The sequence below is a fragment of the Rousettus aegyptiacus genome, unplaced genomic scaffold (assembly GCF_014176215.1).
Source record: "Rousettus aegyptiacus isolate mRouAeg1 unplaced genomic scaffold, mRouAeg1.p scaffold_m13_p_10, whole genome shotgun sequence".
Lineage (NCBI taxonomy): Eukaryota > Metazoa > Chordata > Mammalia > Chiroptera > Pteropodidae > Rousettus > Rousettus aegyptiacus.
Genome location: NW_023416285.1, coordinates 86,072,840 through 86,096,006, shown reverse-complemented (window position 1 = coordinate 86,096,006; position 23,167 = coordinate 86,072,840). Strand labels below are relative to the sequence as shown.

Below are 23,167 nucleotides of genomic sequence, written 5' to 3'. Positions count from 1 at the left end.
CACCATCCGGAGTATGTAATCAAGTAACTTAAGGACACTAATTCATCAAAGGCCTCTTGATTCCTTTTATATCCAGATTCTCTCATGGATATGTTAAATGCTTTTGCAAGAGCCAAATAAAGATCTTTAGTACAGTAAAGATTTTGATTATTGGGGGGAGGGGGAGTGTGTGTAATTTTTTTCATTCTTATTTATGCCTACAGTTGTGAAAATACAATCCCACAACAATTTTAATGACAATATCTAAAGCGGACCACGAGACTAAGATATTAGTCAATTACCATTTATTTTTTTATTTTTTTTCTGTGTACATTTCCCTCTCCCTGAGTATTGTCTATTTTCTCCCTCAGTGGTATTATTCTCAGCTACTGCCTCTATCCCTAAAATTTATTCTGTTTCCTCTGCCATTCTGCTCTAACTAGCTTTATTACGGAAATATTATATAATGAATACTTTTATAATCCCTTCTTACAATTAAAAGCGGGCAGGTAATTAGAATCTTTTCCTACCTCTCTACAATTAAGGTAATTTTTAATTTATATATTTTTCTCCTGTAGGTAACAAAGATTGCCTCCAAAGTCACTTCCTGAAATACGTTCTGTTGCTTTGTAAGGCAATAGATTTACTTCACATGGCTATGCCTCGAAACTTCTCTGGAACTCTTGAGTACACTCCTTGAACCAGTTTACAAGCCTGAAGTGAAATTTATACCCAGAACTCTTTATCAATCCAAATTGTATTTATCCAAGCTTGTTAATCCAATTTAGTCATCAAGTTTAGTTCAAAATGACTATTAGCTGGAGACAAAAATCAAATCCATCTTAAAGATTTATGGTTAATGAGAATAATCTGCCAAGTATGCTGCAGGCTTTGAAGGCAATTCAAAAATCAGAAGTTTCAATGATGTTTTAAGATGACAGCATTGTTGAAAACTGTGAGGCTCTCCACAATAATGAATTTCAAAATCAATCTAACTTACTCAAAGTTGAACCTTATATTTCCGAAGGTCTGATACAAAAAGTCACACATCAATCCTGTATAGCTTCGATAGAACTGCACAGCATGGCAATCATTAGAACGTCATAAAATGTTTAAACTGAAATGCTTTATACACAGGAAGTCTATTTCCTACCATATTTAAAAGATCTAAACAAAAGCACAATAAGATATGATATACTTAAGTATAAATAAAATCACAATTTCCAACCATCCTACATTATACAAACATATTAACTTCCTTGAGTCAAATTTAATCACCAACTATGAACACAAAACACTACTTAAAAATCAGAAAAGACCCTGGATATTAATCTATCTATTAAAAGTGTGGTAATTGAAAATAACTGCACATGAAATGTTACTTGAAACATAGGAATCATTTTTTTACATGCATTAGTATAGGACCCATCTTTCAAAATTAAGGGTTTTGATGAAAATAAAGAGTTTTGAAAATATGTATAACTACAGCTTCATTACAAAATGGTCTAGGGTCCTGGTCACCCACCCAGAAGTCTTTCTCTTCACTGAAGTTCCTTTCCTGCCATTACTGCGCTCCACGATACAAGAAAAGCTTCGGAATTGTTTCTAAGTCTGTCCAAATAGACCCAATAATGCCCGGCTTATATTCCCAAGACGGTATAGTAACAGTCTGTGGAATAAGCAGTTCATTGATAGAAAACATATCAAAGCTTATCACAGAGTGAGGAGTTAACAGAGATGCTAGGCACTTCATCAAACTACTTGTGCTGCAGTTACTTAAGACTGCCACGGAAGTACTTCACCACATTACACCAATCGCTGGGTACAATGGGGACTTATATAAAAATAATTTTGAGAGGCCATCCAAATCTCCCAGTTCAACTCAGAGTGTATCAATGTAATGAAAGACAAACTATTATAGGAATATTCTCATAATCAGTGTAAAGAAAAATAAAACTCAGAATAGCATAAAGGAAAAAGAAAATTTACAACTAAAGGAGGATTTCTGTTTCATCAGTTCTAGATAACATGGCAAAATTTTCACAACAGACTTGCTTTTTTTCCATAAAATATGCCCAGGCAACCTCCACCAAACAGTGTTTACATAAGGAAAGTAAACTAATTTTACGATAATCCAATCTGATGCAAAGATATATACAATTAAACAAGTATTTACTCAGCTCTAACTCTACACATGATTTGCCTACATCAAAAATATAAATGACTGGAAGGTCATCTGCTATTCCAGATTATGTAGATCTCCCACCCTCCAAATTAACAAATAAGTTTGGACTCCACAATGAAAATAAGGAAGCTATTACACTATACAGATTTATAAGGGACTTGACATAATGGAGAATGACTGAACTATATTCTACTAACAGCATAAACTCAGTGGAATCCCCACAAAAATCACCGGACACAAATGATAATCACAGTACAGGTTCACCAGTCATTTATGCAAGAGATCTTCATCTTTGTTTCTAAATAAAAGGACTATGACTCAGTTTGAGAAGGCTCCCTTAATGACATCATGCTTTTAACATCTAAAAACCTGACACATAGAAATTAGGCAGATAGAGATCAAATATCACTTTGATTGCTGAAAAGCTAGGGAGAATTTAGATTAGATATGGGGGCCAAATGGTCTTGTTAGCAATTTTCACCCTTTCCTCTCCAGTCTAGACTTTGAGACGGCATCCTCAAGAGAAAGTCTACCCCGGATAACTGCCTAGCTGGTCTGGACAGAGAAGAGACTGATTCCTATGGCTTACAGCTTTTTAATTGATTAGCTCTCCCCATTCAAGCAAAACAGATAAAAGGCAATCACCCTCCAACAAGGTCACTCCTCCATGGAAAGACGTAGAGATGTGTCGAGAGATAGCAGTATTTCTTCAGGGAAGTGCCCATCCCAGATATAGGGTGAGTGGTCAGTGACTGTCTTTCCCCTACACAGGCTACTAGTCTGGAAATTTACACATTCTGTACATTTGAAAGAACTTCAAGGGTTTATTGATTTTGATTAAAAAATTAAAATTCAATATTTTGTAAGCACATAGCACTTAATAGCTTTTCTTTCAATAACCAAGTTGTAGCATTCATTTGAATGTAAGAAAACAGTTATAAAAAAAAATTATAGGAGAAAGAAGCACATTTTCTTGCTCTATTAATAGGACTCTGTAATGGCCGACTGGCACCAGGAAGACTGCTCTGAGTTCATTAGAAAGCACTGCAAAATTTAAACTGACTTAGCTTGTCACAATTTCAATTCATGGATTTTTAAAAATGAATATGAGTATTTATTATTGTCTTGAATACACTACAAGGTATAAGAAAGTCATAGCCCCAGTAGACAATAAAAAAAATACCGAATTACCACTGACTCCACAATACATGTGTCCAATGAGCACGAGCTTTTAGAACTTAGAATGTAAGCTACTAATGAACGACATTTCAGTAATATATCTTTTTTCTTACACTCTAATCTTCCACCTTATCTCCTCAAAAAGATGCCATATCTAAATTGGAATGTCCTGTGAACAATTAAAGACATTAAAAAGAGGCTGAACCTTCCATATGTCACCTCTATACAACCCTTCCTTAAAGACTTCTAGAATCCCTTCTAAAGCTTCTAGAACCGATTTGAAATCTAGGAACACATGGAAAGGGATTCCTTTGCTGTATGAGGGCTATAAAGGACCATATATAAACATAACCTATTGGGTAAAAACTCTTAGCAACTACTCCTTCGGAAAATAGAAACATTTTAGTTTTAGTTACCATGTTTATATTTTATCAGACAATAAAAATTTAAGTGTCTACTATGTTTCTAACTATGAAGTTAACAAATAAAGAAGATACTATTTGTTTTAAACATGAGGCAACTAAGTTGCCCAAAGGCCTGAGTCAGAAGTGGCCTCGTCCAAGTTCTTAAAGTCATCAATTATTCCAATTATAGAGTTTAGGGATGATTGAGCTAACTATCTTAGACCTGAGTGACAGGGGATAAAACAGATGCCACATTCAGTCACTATCATCTCTGGTTTCTAGTTTAGGGTATTAATATCTCAAAAGAACTTTGTATATTAATTGTGTCTGATTCTTCTCTTTCCTTCTCTCCTGAACCCAGTCTAATCAGATTAATCTCACTGCTCCACTGAAATAGCTCTTGATGAGGCAGCCAATGACCTCCATTGTTAGGTTCAACAGCCAGTGCTCAGAATTCATCTTATTTGAATTATCATCATTTAAACCAGCTGATCACTTTCTCCTCTTTCAAATACTTCTTCAGTGACTTAAGAGAGCCCATCTTAGTTTGCCTTTTTTTTCCACTGGCTGTTCCTTTTCCCTCCCTATTGTTGGTTCTTCCTCATCTGCCTGACTCTTAAAAGTTTGGAAACTCCAAGGTTTAGCTCCCAGAACTTTTCTCTTTACATTCACTCTCCTGATGAAATTACCCAGTTTTGTGGCTTCAAATTACAATCTTAAGTGCCAGGGAATGCCAAATTTTTTATCTACAGTCCAAATCTTTCTCCTTGTAACTCTAGAGTTATATAACCAACTGCTTACATGCCAGTTCCACCTGAATGTTAAACAAACACCACAAATTTGGCTCAAACCAAACTTGATTTTTCCCTGTCCAGGCTTCTCCATCTTAGTAAATGGCAACTGCAACTACACAAGTATTTATTCAAATACTGAGGCTAAAAGCATTAGAATTATCCTCAACCTTTTTTTCCCCTCATATCCTCCCAATGGTCAGTAAAATCCTGCCAGCTCTATGTTCCTATTAAATCCAGAATCTGACCACTTCGCATGACTCAGGTGCAGTCTACATTCTACAAAATTACCCCTCTAAGTAGCTAATAATGTACATACAATTAACAGAATAAAGTGATCATTTTGAAACTTAAGTAAAATCTTGTACCTTTTCTGTTCAACACTCCCTCCCCCCCGCAAGATCCCCAACTTACTTGTAAATATTAGCCAAAGTCCTTATGATATCTTGCAAAGCCCGACAAGACAAGATCGTCCCCTGCCCCCCACGACTCTGATCTCATCTCCCATCACTGTCCTCCCCGTTCACCCCGCTCTAGCCACACTGGCTGCCTTGCTATTCCTCAAACACGAAGCAAGCTCCTGCCACAACACCTGTGCACTCACAGTCTGCCTTGCTTGAATGTTCCTCCCCCACTTACCAGCCTGGCTCACCCCCTTCCCTCAGAGGTCTTCTCTGACCAACTGACATTTAGTTTCCGCCTACTAAAATGTGAGTTACATGAGACCAGAGGTTGTTTTATATACCGGCCAACTCCCAGTGCTTAAAATGTAGTATGTGCCAAATAAATCTGTTAAATGACAACAAAACTGATGAGTGCACAGAGCCAGGTCACCACTTTGAGTAACCTACCTACTTTGTCCTGGTTCCTCACGTCTGGCTAGTTACTAAAAGATTAGTTGGCTCTGGCCTGAAAATTACACATTAAGGACTTAGGAAGTATTTGTCTCTACCAAGTTGCTGGTCCCCTGACACTCTTCCAAGAAAGTTAAGATTGTGTAAAGAACTTATTCCAATCAATTTCTCTGCTTGGGTAGAATAAAATTTCTTCTGGCATTCATTTCAATTTCACAGATTAAAACAATTTTCTGGGTCCTTCTTTAAAATTTTACCTCTACATAGAATCTTCTCAATTATCTATTATTTTCCCATCTTTGCCCATATAGTTAATTGTTCTGGTAATTCACACTGTTTAATTTACTCTGCAGATTAGATTGCATGAAATTATAAATGAAAATTGTATGACAGTTCACATGCAAGCTAGACTACATAATCTAAAATTTAAACTAGTGCTACTAAGTTTCTGTATTCTCTTAAAGGAGCTTAATTTTCCATGAGTAACTAGAAAGCATCTTCAAGATCTTTATATATAAGACACTCTCTAGCTGCAGAATTTAGCCAATCATGATAAGTTCTAACAAATATTATTAATATTAAAGGCATTCTTAAACCCTTTGGAGTTACTTTGACTCATGATTTTCACACATGTTGCATCATTTACCTGGTAATGAGATATATTTGTTTCAATAAGCAAGGAGTGCCACCAGGTGAAGATAATGAATACGGACTGTTAGTACATAATTGTTTGCACCTAAGAAATTCATTTGTGAATGCTTATACTTAAATAACTTCCAAAACTGAAATTCGTTAAAATCATGACGCCACAGCAACAGCAATTTTACATTTAATTATATTTAGCTGAAAAGTAAATTCCCTTTCAATGTTATGCTCAACAATTTACAGCCATAGTGGGGAAACGTACATTTCATATCCAATCATGTGAGGTGTGCCTTGAATGACAATTGTTGGTAAATCTTAATTTTACCCCATAACTATTCAAAGCGTTTTATGAAAGGCTCAATCTGATCGTGAGAAATTCCAAGTCTTTCACCCCATAATCCTTAAGTCGGTGAAATGGCATCTTCTGCCTGGCAGAAGGATACAGAGACTGGATATCTTCCCTCACTCACCACTCCCAAGGTAGAAATACAGAGCAACCAACGGACTTTACAGGTTAGAGTTTCAAGCTAAAAAAGGAAATGAAACGAAAGGAAAATTAAAAAAGAGGACGATCCTGCGCTACTGGTTAGGCTTCTTTTCCTGTAGCACCAAGTGCCTCTACTGCCCAGAAAACTTAATGGTTCCTTGTATGAGTTCCAGGACCAACACGGCAGAAGCTTCAAGTTCCTCCAGATTTCCAAACGGCGATACGAACCCCTATCCGATAGGCTAAATAGATTTCAAAGTACAGCGCGAGAAAAACTTCTGCAACACAGACGCCGACCCAAGTGCATTCCTATCTTCCCGGAAAGGCAGAGGAAAGAGGCAGCTAAAATAACCATAAGGTTTAGGAATAACTGGGAAGGTGAAAATTTAGAGACAGGACTTCTGTTTCCCTCACACCGCTCCTCCTCCTTCCTCCAGTACGGCTGGGTGGAAGGCGCTTCCCCCAGAACGGCGGAGGAAAGAGAGGGCATCACCGCCCCAGGCTGGTGGCACGGTCCAGCCTGGCACCGAGCCCGCCCCTTGAGAAGCGGAGCCGGGCGGAGAGGACGCGGGCAAGGCGGACAAGTCCTTCCGAGGCTGAGGGGACGAGCAGACCACGGCGAGGACCGGGCTGGCGAGCGCGGCCGGGGCCCAGGGTGGCCGCGTCTGGCCCGCAGTGCCCGCTGCCCCGTAGGAAACCCGGGCCGAGCGCGCCCCGCCCCCTCCTCTCTGTCGCGAGCCGCACGTTTCTGCCCCGAGGCGCCGCCCTCCGGCGCGCCGGCGGCCAGGCTTACCTGCTGCACCCCGAGGAACTGGTAGAAGTTGAGCTGCACCTCCTCCACCAAGTCGAACAACTCCAGGTCGCCGCTCTCCCAGCCGCGCGCCGGCCCCACGGCCGCCAGCAGCAGCAGTAACAGCAGCGGCGGCGGGAACTGCACGCGCCGGAGCCCGCGGCGCGGGGGAAGCCGGGCCCGCCCGGCGCGGGGAGCCGTCATCGCGCCGGGCTCCGAAAGGTCACCCGCCGCGCTGTGCCGTCGGCCGACTCCGGGGACGTGGCGGGCAGCGCGGGCTGCGGGCACGGTGCCCGGCAGTCAGGAGCACGGGCCGCTGCGGCGGAGTCGCCGCCCTCCCGGCCGCCCTCCCCGGAGGCGGAGCAGCGGCGGCGGGAGCCGGAGGACGCGGCCGGCTCTCCCTCGCTCGCGCGGACCCTCACCCCCGGGCCTACAAACAGCTGGAGAGCCAGCGCCGGGCGCTGAGGGTGCGGAGGGGGGAGGCTTCCCCTCGCTTTAGCCTATCCCAGGCCCCGCTTCCGGTGACATCACAGGTCTCCTAGCAACCGCGGGGCAGGGGGCGGGGCCGGAAGTAGGGAAGCCGGGCGCCCCAGATCTGGGCCTCGGAGAAAAGCCTCTCCGTGGCTGGCGAGCGCCAAGAAGCTGTACATGTGTTTCCACAGATTAAGAGATATGGACATCACGCGTTTACCTGGAACATCATGCCAAGTATAAACATCCCCTGAAACAGTACCTTCTTACCCTTCCCCAGATACTGAAAACCAAAAGCATATCCGAAAACGATTTTAATGATTATGGACTCTGCCACCCATTTCATTATTCCACCAGCAAAGATAGAGGAGGAATTGAACCCACGGCCCAAAAGGGGCAAATCTAGGGAGTGGTTTGGAGTGTCCTTTGAGAGGTGAAGCAGAAATGCAATTTGGACCAAAACAAAAAATGTATACTTCTGATTATGAATTAAGATTTATAGATATTATGCCATAAAATAGGCAGCCTGGTAGAATTAATAATGGTGACTCAATCATAGTCTGGGGGAAGTGTGGTTTATCCACCTTAACCAACTTCCTTTCTCAACTGATGTGTTTTTAAAGACATACAGACTAAAACCTCTTTCCCTCCAATGTCTTACCGCCTAGTCCTACACAGCTTCTGCTTAGTCTCTTTTTAATTTTTTTCTTCTACCACTATTGCTTCTCTTGAGTGAACCTTATTTTCTCCTTAGCCTGCTCACATTTCTCCTCCTTGACTCTGTATTCTTGTTGAGGATGTAAAAAGGAACAACAACAACAATGCTTGTATAACTCGTGGTGCTTGACCAGTTTTGAAAACTTGACTTTATGTTTTTCCCATTTTGGATCTGACCAGTTAAATTAAGCTCAATAGCGGAATGATAAAACCACTTTCACTCTCATAATAAGAATATATTACGTTTGATAAAGGTTAGAAAAACTAAGAAAGAAATCTTACTGAAGAAATTCTACATTGCAGTTTTTAAAATATTTTAAATAGTCATAAATGAATGCAAGTATATCTTGCTTAAAATACATATGCTTGAATTAATTATGCTTTAAATTCACCACGAGGCTTATCTTTCAAAGATACAACAGCTGGGGCGTCTTAGTCTGTGAGGGCTGCTAAAACAAAATAACACAGACTTGGAGGCTTAAACTACAGACATTTATTTATCACAGTTCTTGAGGCAGGAAATCCAGGATCAGGGCATCAGCACAGTCCGGTTCTGGTGAGAGCCTTCCTCCTGGTTGCAGATGGCCTTGCTGTACCCTCACATGGTGGGAATGGGGGTGTGTGGGAAGGAGAGAGCTTGTGTTTTCTCTTATAATAGTACTAATTATCTCCCAAATGTCCCACTTCCAAACACTGTCACATTGGGGATCAGAGTTTCAACATATAAATCTGGTTGTGGGGTTTCAACATATATTCAGCCCAAAGCAAGGATTTATCATTTTTTTCTGTGTATCTCCAGTGGCAAGAACAATGTGTAACACATCTAGCTTTCAATTAATTGAACTGAAACCAATCAATATCTCTCACCACTATTTCCCCTACTCCAGTTTTTTTGCTTATTTTTTAATATATCAGTTTTCTTAAAGTGAAAGGTATCTCTACCAAGTCTCTAAAGTAGCTTACTACTTATTCAATGAGTAAAACATCAAAACAAGATGAAAGTAATAATCTTAAGGATTAGTTTTACATAATAGCCCAACAGTCATCTTTTCTCCTAATTCGATCATTGGTTTAGGTGAAATATAACATTCGAAACTGGTGCCATGTTGCCACAAATCTGGAATTTTAGTCTAATCTTTTAGCAGATGGTCTAGTATTTCCATCTTGAGCTCTGCTCTTATGTTGTCCAAGAACTCAGGGACTTCATCTAAAACCAAGCTGAAAAAGAACTGGAGTCTGATCAAGACAGAATTGCTATTGCTTCTCACTGCGATAAGGTATTGATCTTAAAGCTTCATCCTGCTCCAATTCAATGATGCTTATCTACTCTGAAATGATGTTCTTGCTTCTTCTGGCCCAGGGCTCTGCAAAGACCACAGTGTCATACGCATTTAGACTTCTAGTTTGGCATCTTCACATTTTCAGTCATTGTCCTACAAAGGACAATGCGACTGGAAATCTTTTGCTGTGCCTGGTCTAAGTGAGCTGACAATTGCTAGTTGTTTTCTTTGCTGGTGATATTTATTGATTCTGGGCCTGGGCTGATCAACATTGGCCTCGGTAGAGGGACTTTACACAGGAAAAGAGAAACCAGTGAAACGTTTAATAGTCATGTGAGTTGTGTAATGGATTGGAAATATACAGGAACCCCAAACATATACCCAGCTTTCCCACAAGGACATTTACTGAATTCTGGAATGGTACAGGACATTGCAAGACTGAGTCTGATAGGCAGAGTAAAATCTCCCCACATTTTACCAGCGCATACAAAACAAACACTACCTAGAAAAAGGAGCCTGCCTCAACTATACAGGCAGTCATCTCCCTGAAACCATTTACCATATTTCTGAAGTTGTGTGAGTAGGAGGCTAAAGAACTGAGTATGAAATTTTTCAAAGGCAGAACTGAAACTCCAGGGCTGAGGAGATAGACATCTTCTAGGCTCTCTACCAAAAGCCCAGAGGACTCACAACCAAGGAACAGAGTGAAACCATAAGTGGAACGAATCTTACTAAAACAGCAACCTAATTCCAAAACAGCTCAGTCTCTGACTCTCACTACTTGTGTATTTTCATCTCTAGGGGAAAATAACTTCAGCTGTATTCTCTATAAGCCTTTAACATGAAAGTCTGGCATATGATAAAAAATTATGAGAAGAGTAGGAAAATTTGACAAATAATCAAGAAAAAATAAATAATAGAAGAATCGTAGATAAGCCAGATACTGGAATCCAGATAAGAACTTTGAAATAACTATTATAAAATAGAGTCATAGATGATAAAATAGAAGAAAAAGTAGACCAAGTGACTTTAAAGATGCAGAAGTTTAACAGAGAATTGAATCCATAAAAAAGAATCGATGGAAAACCTCAAACTGAAAAAATATAATATCTGAAACCAAGAACTTAATGGATAGTTTAATAGACTCGATACAGCAGAACAGAGCATTAATAGATTTAAGGACAGGTCAAGAAAAATACACAACTGAAGCACGGAGGGAAAAAAAATGGAGAGATAGAACAGAACTTAAAAGGTACATGGGACACAGTGAATGAATGTAGCATATGTGTAACTGGAGTCCTAGAAAAAGAGATAGAGAATGAGGCAGAAACAGTATTTGTCAACATAATGGCAAAGAATTTTACAATACCGACGAAAGACATAAACCCACAAGTGAGAAAAAAACTCAAAATAGATCACAGATCTAAATGTAAGTGCTAAAACTACAAAACTCTTAAAAGAAAAAAATACAAATAAATCTTAGGGTTAGCCAAAGGTTCCTTAGATATGACACCGTAAGCATGTGAGAAAGGAAAAAATAGATAAATTGAAATTGGAAACTTTTGTGTCACAAACAATACCATTGAGAAAGGAAAAAAGATGACCAAGAGAATGGGAGAGAGATTTGTGACTCATGTAATTAATAAGAAACTCATACAGAATATATAAAAAACATTCTTACAACTCAACATTTTTTAAAATGGGAAAAGTATGAGAGTAGACATTTCTTCAAAAAATATATACAAATGACCAATAAGTACATGAAAAGATGTTCAAATCATTAGCCATCAGGAAAATGCAAATCGAAACTACAAAAAGACGTCACTTTATACCCATTAGATGGTTGTAATCAAAACGACAGAAAATGAAGTAGTGTAGTAAAGATGTGGAGAAACTGGAACCCTCATATACTGCTGGTGGGAATAGAAAATGACGCAGCCCTTGGGGAAAACAGTGTGGCAATTTCTCCGTACACTAAATATAGTTACTATATGACCCAACAATTCCACTCCTGGGTGGAACATGAAACCAGAAAAATGAAAACAATGGCCACACACAAACTTGTTTATAGCAGCATGATTTGTAATAACCAAGGAGTGGAAAACAGCTCACATGCCCATCAAATGATGAATTAATAAACAAAAAGTGGTACATCCATACAATGAGATATTATTCAGTGATAAAATGAAGGACCGATACGTACTATAACATGAGTGAACCTTGAAGACGATATGCCAAATGAAAGATGTTAGTCATAAAAGACCACATATTGTATGATTTCATTAATCTGACATGTTCAGAATAGGCAAATTTATAAAGACAGAAAATAGGTTAGTGGTTACTTAGGACTGGAGTTCGGAGAGGTTGGGGATTGACTACTAATAGGTATGGGATTATGAAAATGTTCTAAAATTAGATCGTAGTGATGGCTGCATAACTGCAAATATACTAACAAACATTGACTTGTCTACTTTAAATGGGTGAACTATGTAGTTTGTCAGTTATATCTCAATAAGGCTGTTTAAAAATGGAAAAGAAGAAAACAACCCCACAGACATAATAAGCTCTGAAAAAAAACAAAAACGAAAAAACCATAATAGTCGAACTGTAGAAAAACGTGCAGGGTGTTGTGAAGGTGGTAACGTCAAAGACCATTTGGAGCCCTCAATGTCTTAGGAAGACAGAAAATTAGTGAGCAAAATATTCAACATAAGGGGGTACATAAATAACCACAGAATAAACCCAGAGTGAAGGTCTCAAGGACACCTAATTGTTTTCAACACGGCACTTATGCAAGTGAGCTGGGAGCATATCGCCACATACATAAAGACTTAAAATTTTTTTTTCATTAGTTTGTAGGTTCTGGTGTTAATGAGGTTTAAGGTATTACCAAAGCAGTGTGTGACCAAGATGTTTTGGAAGAATATGCCACTGGCAATGAGGAGAGCAAGGAGAATCTAGGGTGTTGGATGGGTCATCCACACCACTCACAAATTTATATTGAGTTGACAATGGTTAGAGAGATGTTATTTTGGGGAATTCTGCACTGTGGAAAATAATCCCTTTTTTATTGCAGTGTTGAATTTTAATCCTTTCGAAGTTCCTCATAAATACAGATGTTATTCATGTTGTAAATAATGAATATATTTCTAGCACGTTGACACTATGGTTGTCACTCCTATAATGTACTATTTACTCAAACAATCTCATAGTGTGTAAGAGCATAGATTCTAGTGCCAGGCTGACTAAATGTGAATCCTGCTCTACCACTTACTAGCTGGGCGATTGCCCTGTGTTTCAGTTTCCTTGTACGTAAAATTAGGATACTACTACTACCAAAATGATAAGGTTGTTGTGTATTCAATAATTAGTGCCTGGTATATCATAATTGTTATTTGTTATTGTTACTTTATGGGAAGCCTCCATCTATATTGTTTTAAGGGTTCTATAAATAAATCTCATCTATTCTTACATGTTTAGATGTGTCTTTAAGCCATGTATTATAAAATTCAGGTTGCGATTGCCCACTTCACCAGAAATTTATCCGATCCGTGGTTTGCCCAAGATGGTGGGAGATAAGATTGTCTTTATAAAATAATGACCAGTTCTAAAAACCAGTTTAATTTTTTTGTTTCAACTCCATAAACATTTTATTCATGATTTTCCTATTAAACTTGTCATAAAGTTACACAATACATACCTAATTAAAAGCATATGACCCAACTGAAAAAAAGGAAGAGAAAATATTCACATTCAGTGATTTAGTCATTAAAGACTCAATGGTCATTGTCTTAGAATGAAGTAGCTCTGTATTTTCAGACAATGACTTTTTCTGCTTTACGTAGTATTTCATGTGTCAAAACAGAATCCATGTTAAAATTACTTTCTTCTAATAGCTTTCACAGTTCCAAGATGACCATTAATTTTTCAACAGTTTCTAGTAACTCGCTTGAATCACTCTTTAAAATCTGAAAATAAGTTTTCCTCCTTTTTGCTTTAACCAACCTAGGACATTCTCTCCTACTGATGCCTCAATTCAGCTCGAGCGCAGTGATCGTTGTATTTTCCCCATATACAAAGGCTCCAATTAGTCTGCAAAAGAAAATTTTAACAGACCTCTTCATCATCTATTCTTTCAGTCTGAACAGGCTGGTTTTGGCATCCTGCCTTTGTGCCCTAATATTGTTTGCGATGCCAAATTGGAACACACACATACAAAAACAGCACAAAGTTGCCATTCACCTCAGTCAACAGGCCATAGCTAAGGCATTAGTTTATGCAAAGAAATTCCATGCCTCATAAATGCCTGCTATTAAATATATGAAAAGGAGGCAGCATTTTAAAATAATACTAAATTAGCAGTATGATCCACATGGAAACAAATAGAGATAGATTAAGGAAAATTTAGTTCCAAATGATTAGATATGAGAAATTTAAATTCTTTTACCACACCTGTGGCTTAGTGTCATCTCTCTCCACTTCCAATACATAATTCTCTATTATTTTTGCTCAACACGGAGGGATTTTTATTTTTATGTTTTAATTATTTTTAAAAATTTTTTTTAAATTTTCTGTTTAACATTTTATTTTAACATTTTATTTTTTAATTTTTTCCCCCTCCTCCCTCCCCTCTGGTAACTACTAGTCCATTGTCCATGTCCATGAGTCTCTGTTTGTTTGTCCTGTCCATTTGTTGCTTTTAGGTTTATATCCCACATATAAGTGATATCATGTGCTTTTTCAACCTTTTCTGTCTGGCTTATTTCGCTTAGCATGATTATCTGGAGGTCCATCCATGTTGTTGCAAATGGCAGTATTTCATATCTTCTTATGGCTGAGTAATATTCCATTGTATATATGTACCACAGCTTCTTTAGCTAGTCATCTATCATAGGACATTTGGGTTGCTTCCATGTCCTGGCCACTGTGAATAATGCTGCTATGAACATCAATGTACAAATACCTTTATGGATATGAGTTTTCAAGTCTTTGGGGTAAATACCAGTAGAGGGATTGCTGGATCATATGGTAGATCAATTGTTAGTTTTTTGAGGAACCTCCATACTGTTTCCCATAGTGGCTGTACCAATTCGCAGTCCCACCAGCAGTGTATGAGGGTTCCTTTTTCTCCACATCCTTTCCAACATTTATTATTACTTGTCCTGTTGATTATAGCCATTCTAACAGGTGTGAGATGGTATCTCATTGTGGTTTTGATTTGCATTTCCCTAACAGCAAGTGATGTTAAACATCTTTTCATATATTTGTTGGCCATTTGTATGTCCTCTAGGGAAAAGTGTCTGTTCGAGACCTCTGCCCATTTTTTTGATTGGATCGTTATTTTGTTGTTATTGAGTTGTATGAGTTCTTTGTATATTTTGGATATTAGGCCCTTATCGGAGGCATTGCTTGCAAATATATTTTCTCATTTGGATGGTTGTCTCTTTACCTAGTTGACGGTTTCTTTTGCTGAGCAGAAGCTTTTTAGTTTGGTGTAGTCCCATTCATTTATTTTAGCTTTTACTTCCCTTGCCTTTGAGGTCAAATTCATAAAATCCCATAGAATGATTTTTAATGCTAAGACTTCATAATTAAAGTCTTTTAACCTTTAAAAAATTAAATAATAATAATTTCACCACCAGGGGGCAAAGAACATTTTTACAAGCAAAGGTTATTTTTAGCATTCTAAAGAAATTACCTGGTGTGAACAGTTTTTGTTGTTGTTAGAATTTCAATAGCTTCAAATTAAGGGATGAAGACTCTAACCTAAACCTTTAAATTTAAGGAAGAATCTTGTTTATAAAAGAGAAAATTGTATGTTACCGTTAACCAGGTGCCCTTTCATTTTACTGCCATTTTTAGATGCTCAAAAAGATGTTTTTCTGCTTCTCTTTTCCTTTCTTATGTTTGAATATGAGGGGAAAAAAATAGAAGTTAAACTTTTGAAGCACTAAGCTGGTCTCTGTCTATGCTGGCTTTTAAGTGGCTTTTAGCAAATGCTATCTTTTGACTACCAGTTTCTTACCCCGTATTTCAGCTCTGTTTTTTTGTTAACTAATGTGATTAACTCATACGCTCGGGTCTTTTCCTCTTTCTAAAATCATTGACTCTTGTTCTGATTAATGTTTTGCCATTTGTTGATTTTATAACTGTCACATGATATAACAGCTGATAAGCACACTAATTCACAAATTATTTCTTTGAGATCTTGATATCAATGAACTTATTAGTGAAGTACCAGATGATAAATAAAATTATTGGTATAGTAAATTTTTGGAAAGAGGTGAAAAATTTGGTCTAACATGGTAGCCCTGTATTCTGAAATTTCATGGTATTTGATTGTTTCTGACTTGTAACTTGATAAAAATTCCGGTAGCAGAAGCAAAACCGAAAGTTTTTAAATCAAGGTATCTGTGGTATAGAGAAACAACCACACTTTATTCCTCTTGGCTTGTTTTCTTTACCTCTTCCTGCTCCTAAGTACCTGCTGAGACCACATTTCCCTACATCAATTATAATGATGCCACTATTTCAAATCAGGCCTGGAGCAGAATGAAGCAGCTGCTCTGGCCCCACTGCTCATCCCAAGCTTGGTCACCTGTGGGTGCTGAACTGGGTCAGATACCACCATGTGTTCACATAAAGAACACTTTTGTCCAGATAAAGTTATACAGAAATTAATACTGAAAACAAACTTAAGGAGAAAAAAGAAGTTGCAAAAGGTCAGCGTTAAAGGTTTATTTAAGAGGCACACTAAAAGAATATTCTATGACCCACCACCTCCGTTTAAATTAGTGATAAAGGGAAATTTAGAAATAAAGTGTTTTTTTCGTCTGTTGTCGATCTGCTTTTTTAAAAATAATTTGTCTCAGTGTCAGTTGACAGAATCAGCTTCTTCTTTCTCTCTGAGTGTGCCCTCCAGCTGTTGCCCTGCCGCTAACTGCTCAAAGGCTGAGCTTCTCACTCTGATATTATATCCTGTTTCAAACACATGGGTGCATTTCTTTAAATCTTCTCCACCTTGCCTGCAAACTAACCTCAGTCAAGTGGCCGGCCCACACTGGCTCCAGCCAGCCCCCCACAGGTGTGCGCTGACAACATTTTGCCTTGGGCTAAATTTTCTGATCTCCTTTTGTATTGGCAAGTGGTTGCTACTACAATGCTATCTAGAAATTTCTAAAGCATTTAAAAACACATAGAATCTCCTAAAGGTAAAGACAACTTTTTAACAATGACTGAGAAAGAAGTTTATACTATAGAGAAAGCATAGCAATGGCATTTAAAAATATTTCCATTATGATATAAATATGATTATATTTTCTTTTGCAGAAAACGATGTGTGCCACTGATAAAAACTCTTCTATCTGGACTCTCAAAAACTTGTTTTATATCTTCCAAATGAAGATTCTCAGTGGACTTAAAATCCATTTGTTAAAAATATAACATCCCTTCACTTTTTAGTTAATTTGCAGAACAATTATCTGACATCAGGGAGGATGGCAAATTACCAAGTTAGACTTTAGCAAAAACCTTTGGGCAATTGCTGAATGGAACTGAAAAGATTAGTCTATGACTGAGTGGTAGAGCCAACCACACACTTCTTCCTTTGGGGCCTGTCTCTTTCTAAGGAAACTTTATCACCTGTGAAACCATTAAAATTAAACATCTACGTAAATTAAAATTAGAATTAGCCCTTCACTTTACCACAAAACGTTTAACCAGATTTCTAAATTAACACATCACTTTCAACCATATTTCTCTCAATAAAAATAGTAATAATATTCTTTATTTTGGGAGAAAATCATGGTTTAGGAAATAACTTCATGATACAATAATTAGGTCAGTTTTAAGATTAACTTAGCAAAATATTTTTATCTGTTCCTTGATTTTCTTTCAAAATAGTTACTTTTTTGCTCATTGTTAAAATGCTTTTCTTTTTACTGCAAAAAACCACACAGTTTATTTAATTTTTAATTGAAAAGTTTCACAGCTTCCCATCACAATTAGAATAAATTCGTGTTCTTCGAAGTCCTCCACAATCTAGCCTCTGCCTGACTGCCGCCTCACCTTACCCATCCTTCCTCTCATCACACTGGTTTTCCTTCAGGGCAACCAGGCTCACCCCAGTCACAGGGCCTCTGCACGTCCTTCACATGGCTGCTTCTTCCCTCCACTGGGCCTGCACTGGAATTCTGACATCTTTGATAGGCTTATCTTAATCCCCTAACCTAAAAGGACACTCGATTGCTCTCTTTCCCGTCACCACCCCACTGAATTCTCTGCCTGGAACTTACCAGTCTCAGTTATCTTCCTTGTTTATTTATTACTTGTTTGCTATGTTGACGCCACTCACTAGAACCCAAGGCAAGCTCCACGAGAGCAGAACTTTGTCTCGTCCAGTTCTCCAAATAGTGCCTCGCCCATATTAGGCTTTTCAGTAAATACTGTTGAATTTAAAAAGAAAAACTCCTTTCTCTGAGGATGACAACCTACTATGTCCTGGATCAGATTCTTAAGACAAAACAATCAAGTAAACTGGAGAATCACTGTTGTTCAAGCCACATGAGAGTATCCGGCTCTTAGCCTCAGCTGTTACTTGCATGACAAACTCCATGTTTTGCCTCATTGAAACAGTGGTTCATGGTGGAGGGTGTGATGAATTGACCCATATGCTAGATTAATACAAATCACCGAATCGCACTATTCGGTTGTGTAACAAGTCTGAGGTGACTCCCAAGGGACACTGTTGTTACTCTCACTCATTTTGATCAGTATATATTAAACTATTCATGACGTTTAAAAACAAGTCAGATTGTAATGTGGTGCCAAAACAAAGTCTTAAAAGTTCTTTGGTCACATAAAAATTCTCGTTGACATCTTGAATAAATATAGCTGAGAAGTACAATTTACATTTATGTTCTTAGTTGCAACGGGACACACCACGGCTAATTCTAATTTTTATTGAGCTTTGTCCTGTGAGTGCTAAGCCATGTCTTCAACATGCAGAGCAAATGTATTTTGCAGGAAGACTAATAAGACATTTTTATATACTCACTATAAAAAATTCTTTCATTTACTACAGGACTGCATATCACAGAAGCATCACTGTTTTCGTTTATATTCAAAAGCAAAATGTGTTGATATTTTGCTACCTTTCATTAGCTTTTCATCACACATCTTTTCCATGTAAGGTCGCAGTTGTGAGGGCTTATTTCAGAATGATCTCTCAAACTGTATTCTTTTGACATAGAAACACCTCCTTTTATGCACATGAGAATATTCTTATATTCTTATTTCCACAGACAATAATGCTTGTTCGCAATTTCTTTTTCTTTTTTTTTTTTTTAAATTTAAAGCTTTCATGGTAGAGTTGTCAGATTTAAAAAAATAAAAATACAGGACATCTAATTAAGTCTGAATGTCATATAAACAAAGACTATTGCACAGGCATAGTCATACTCAAAAAGTATTAGTTGTTTAGCTGACATCCGAATTTAACTGGGCGTGTTGTCTGACAACCCGGGCCTATTTTTATTTTCTCCACTTTCGACAGAGACATAGGTGGAAATAACACTCAGCTGGTTTCCTTGGAAGTAGTGATGTCTTCATTACTTTCTTGTTAGCAATTTTAAAATGTCAGCTGTTTAAAAATCAAAGTGGGAGAAACAACTGAAAAAAACCACATAAAATAAATGAAACATCAGTTCTCAAGACATTGGAGATCAAGCAGTGGAAGAATTCATTATGTCGAACAATTAAAAAGCAAATATTGACTAAGCATTTAACATGTATGAGGCATTGTATTACACTGTGCCACAAGCACAAGAGAAAGAAAAAAGACGAGATCGCGGTCCTTGGAGAATTTATAATTTGGTAGGGACGACACCATGAATACACATAAAGAAAAAACAAACGGTACAAGGCAGTAGATAGTAAGTGCCCAAAGAATAATACAGATGAAAGGAGTCAGGAGATCAGCTCCGTCTCTTTGCAGAAAGACAGAAAGAGAAAGGGGGTGTTTCACTAAATGCTTTATATTCATCGTCCTGTTTAAGTCTCCTGCTATGGTCTGAATGTTTGTGCACAACCCTTCCCCCCGCCCCACCCCCTCAATTCACATGTAGGAATAATAATGCCCAATATGATAGTGTTAGAGAACGGGGCCTTTGGGAGGTGATTAGGTCATAAGAGTGGATTCCGCATGAATGGGTTAGCACTCTTATAAAAGAGATCCCTAGCCCCTTCCACCACGTGAAGACACGGGGAGAAGGCACCAGCTATGAAACAGAAAGAGGGTAGAAACGGGAACATGGTCATGCTGGTGCCTTGATCTTGGGCTTCCAGAACTCCAGAACTGTGAGCAATAAATTTAGGTTGTTTATAAGCCACCCAGTCTGCAGTATTTTGTTACAGCAGCCCAAATGGGTTAAGATGCCTCCTGATTACCCTGTGAGGTAGATACTATTATCATCACCAGTAACCAGATGAAAAAAATGAGACCGAGACGGTCTACATTACATGTCTACTGTCACATAGCTAGTCAATAGTCTCTCTGCTTCCATCTCAGATCCTCCTGATCCAAGAGCCTAAGCTTCTAACTACTGGTGCTGCCTGTGAGGTGATGGTGGGGAAGACGAGGCCTCTGCTGTTATTTGGAGCTCCCAGAGGTTTGAGTGGAAGAGCAAGATCAAAGAACTATTTTAGAAAACAAATTCTTCATTCATTGTCCTAGACATTGTGGATACAAATTTCCATTCGATCACATTGGAAGTGTCAAAGGTCGGAAAACATTGTGAAATCAAAACAAACTGAAATGAGTTGGTGGTTACTTGCATGGAGAGGAATGAGAGAACAAGGAGAAAAAGAAGAACCAAAGATAAGTGCAAACCCAAGATTTTATACACACACACAACAACAACAACCACAACAAATTAAAACCATGAGAACTAATAAATGAATTCAGCAAAGTTGCAGGATATAAAATCATCACACAAAAGTCAGCTGTGTTTACAATGCAATGTACAGATGATGTATTATAGAATTGTACATCTGAAACTTATATGTTATTACCTAATATTACCCCAATAAACTTATCTAAATAAAAAAAATTTTAATCAATTGTTTCTATATACTAACAATGAGCAATCTGAAAAAGAAATTTAGAAAACAGTTTCATTCCCAATAGCATAGGAAAGAACAAAATATTTAGGAACAAACTTAACCAGGTAGGTGAAATATTTGTACACTGAAAACTATAAAACATTGCTGAAAGAAATTAAAGGAGACACCAATAAATGGTAAGACATCCTGTTTTCATGGATTGCTAGAGTTAATATTGTGAAGATGTCGATGTGACCAAAGTGATTTACATATTCAATGCCATCCCTGTCAAAAACCCAGTGTTTCTTGCGGAATTAGAAAATTTAATTCTAAAATTAATATGGACTCTCAAGGGACTCCAAATAGCCAGGACAATCTTGAAAAAGAAGAACAAAGTTGGAGGTCACATACTTCCTGATTTCAAAACTTACTAGAAAGTTACAGTAATTAAGACAATATGGTACTAGCATAAAGACAGTTATATAGCTAGACCAACGGAATAAAATAGAAACCAGAGATACATCTTCATATGATCCAAGAGTGCCAAAACCATTCAATGGGGAAAGGCCAGTCCTTTCAACAAATAGTGCTATGAAAACTGAATGTCCACACGCAAAAGAATAAAGTTGGACCTTACCTTACATCATATAAAACATTAATTCAAAACGAATTAAGTCCCAACATAACACCTGAAACCATGAAACTTTGGGAAGAAAACATAGGGGAAAAGTGTCATGACATTAGATTTGGCAATGATTTCTTGGCTATGTTACCAAAGGTTTAAAAACTTTTGTCGATCAAAGGATAGATAATACTGCCAGAGTGAAAAGGCAATCTACACATTGAGAGCAAGTATTTACAAATCACATAACTAATAAGGGATTACTACCCAGAAAATTCAAGCACTTCTACAGCTCAACAATGACAAAAACAGATTTAAAAAAAAAAACAAACAAAAATGAACCAAAGATTTGAATAGACATTTCTCTAAAAAAGGAATACAGATGGCCAACAAGCTCATGAAAAGACACTCAACGTCACTAATAATTGGTGAAATGGAAATCAAAACCATACTAGACACCCCTTTACACTAGCTGGGATGCTATTAGCAAACAAAACACAAAACATAACAACAACAACAACAACAACAAAAAACAGAAAATAACAAGTGTTTGTGAGGATGAGAAAACATTGGAACTCTCGTGCACTGCCAGTGGCACGGTAGAAACCAATACGGTACGTCTTCAAAAAATTAAAGATAGGATTACCACGTGATCTAGCAAGTCTACTTCCGGGTGTGTACCCAAAATAACTGAAAGCAGGGACTCGAACAGATATTTGTGCACCACTCTTCATCGAAACATTATTACAATAGCCAAAAGGTGGAAAAAATGCAAATGTTTATCAACAAATGAATATAAGACAAATGTGCTATATATATACATATATATACACATATACACACACACATATACACACACAACGGAATATTATTAAGCCCTAAAAAGGAATGAAATTCCGATACATGCTACAACATGGGTAAATCTTATCCATCGTGCTTATCCTCTGGAATATGGGCGATGCTTACACATTATGAAGACATTGTGCTAAGAAAGCACGACTCATGTAAGATTCTGCTTATATGATGTCCTTGGAGTAGCCACATTCAAGAGACAGAAGGTAGAGTGGTGGCGGCCCGGGGATGGGGGAGCGGGCATGAAGAGTTACCGTTTAACATATACAGCTGAGGAAGATGAAACAGTTCTGAAGATGGATGGTAGCACAGCAATGCGCATGTACTTCTGCCACTGAATGCGCATTCAGAAATGGCTGAAATGGTCGATTTCACGTTATGTATTTTTACCACAATAAAAATATTTTTAAAAGAATGTGTAATCTAAAACCACACGACTGTGCACAAATGACCGCCTACAGTGACCTCTCTGACTGTGGAATGTCTTCTTTTCCCTCAGCATGCCGTGGGTACCACATGTGACATTTAATTCTCTGATGTACCAACTAAGTGAGGGCGTCAGGACATAAATGTGTATTACATATTAATAAAGCTTAATTTCTTCCTTATTTTTTTAGATAAAAAAATAAGTAAAAATAGAAGCTCTAATATTGTCTTCTCAGGCTGTACCTTTTTAAAGGAACCACTTGTTTTAAAGAAGGGGTGATGGATGTATTTCCACAGTGTAGTGGTTAGCCAGTGTAGTAGTTAGCACATCTGCTTTACATGCAGAAGGTCCTAGGTTCATGCCCCAGTGGAGCCACAGTCCATG

General features: G+C 38.0%; 1 protein-coding gene across 1 annotated transcript in view; it reads right to left on the bottom strand.

The window, feature by feature from the left end:
• DNAJC1 (DnaJ heat shock protein family (Hsp40) member C1) overlaps positions 1 to 7,772 on the bottom strand; it is a 186,503-nt gene extending 178,731 nt beyond the window's left edge. The window contains exon 1 of the mRNA XM_016124540.2: positions 7,318 to 7,772. Within this exon, the coding sequence (XP_015980026.2) occupies positions 7,318 to 7,518 (201 nt within the window). The 5' untranslated portion in view covers positions 7,519 to 7,772. The remainder of the gene's footprint in view (positions 1 to 7,317) is intronic.
• Between the last annotated feature and the right edge of the window lie 15,395 nt (positions 7,773 to 23,167).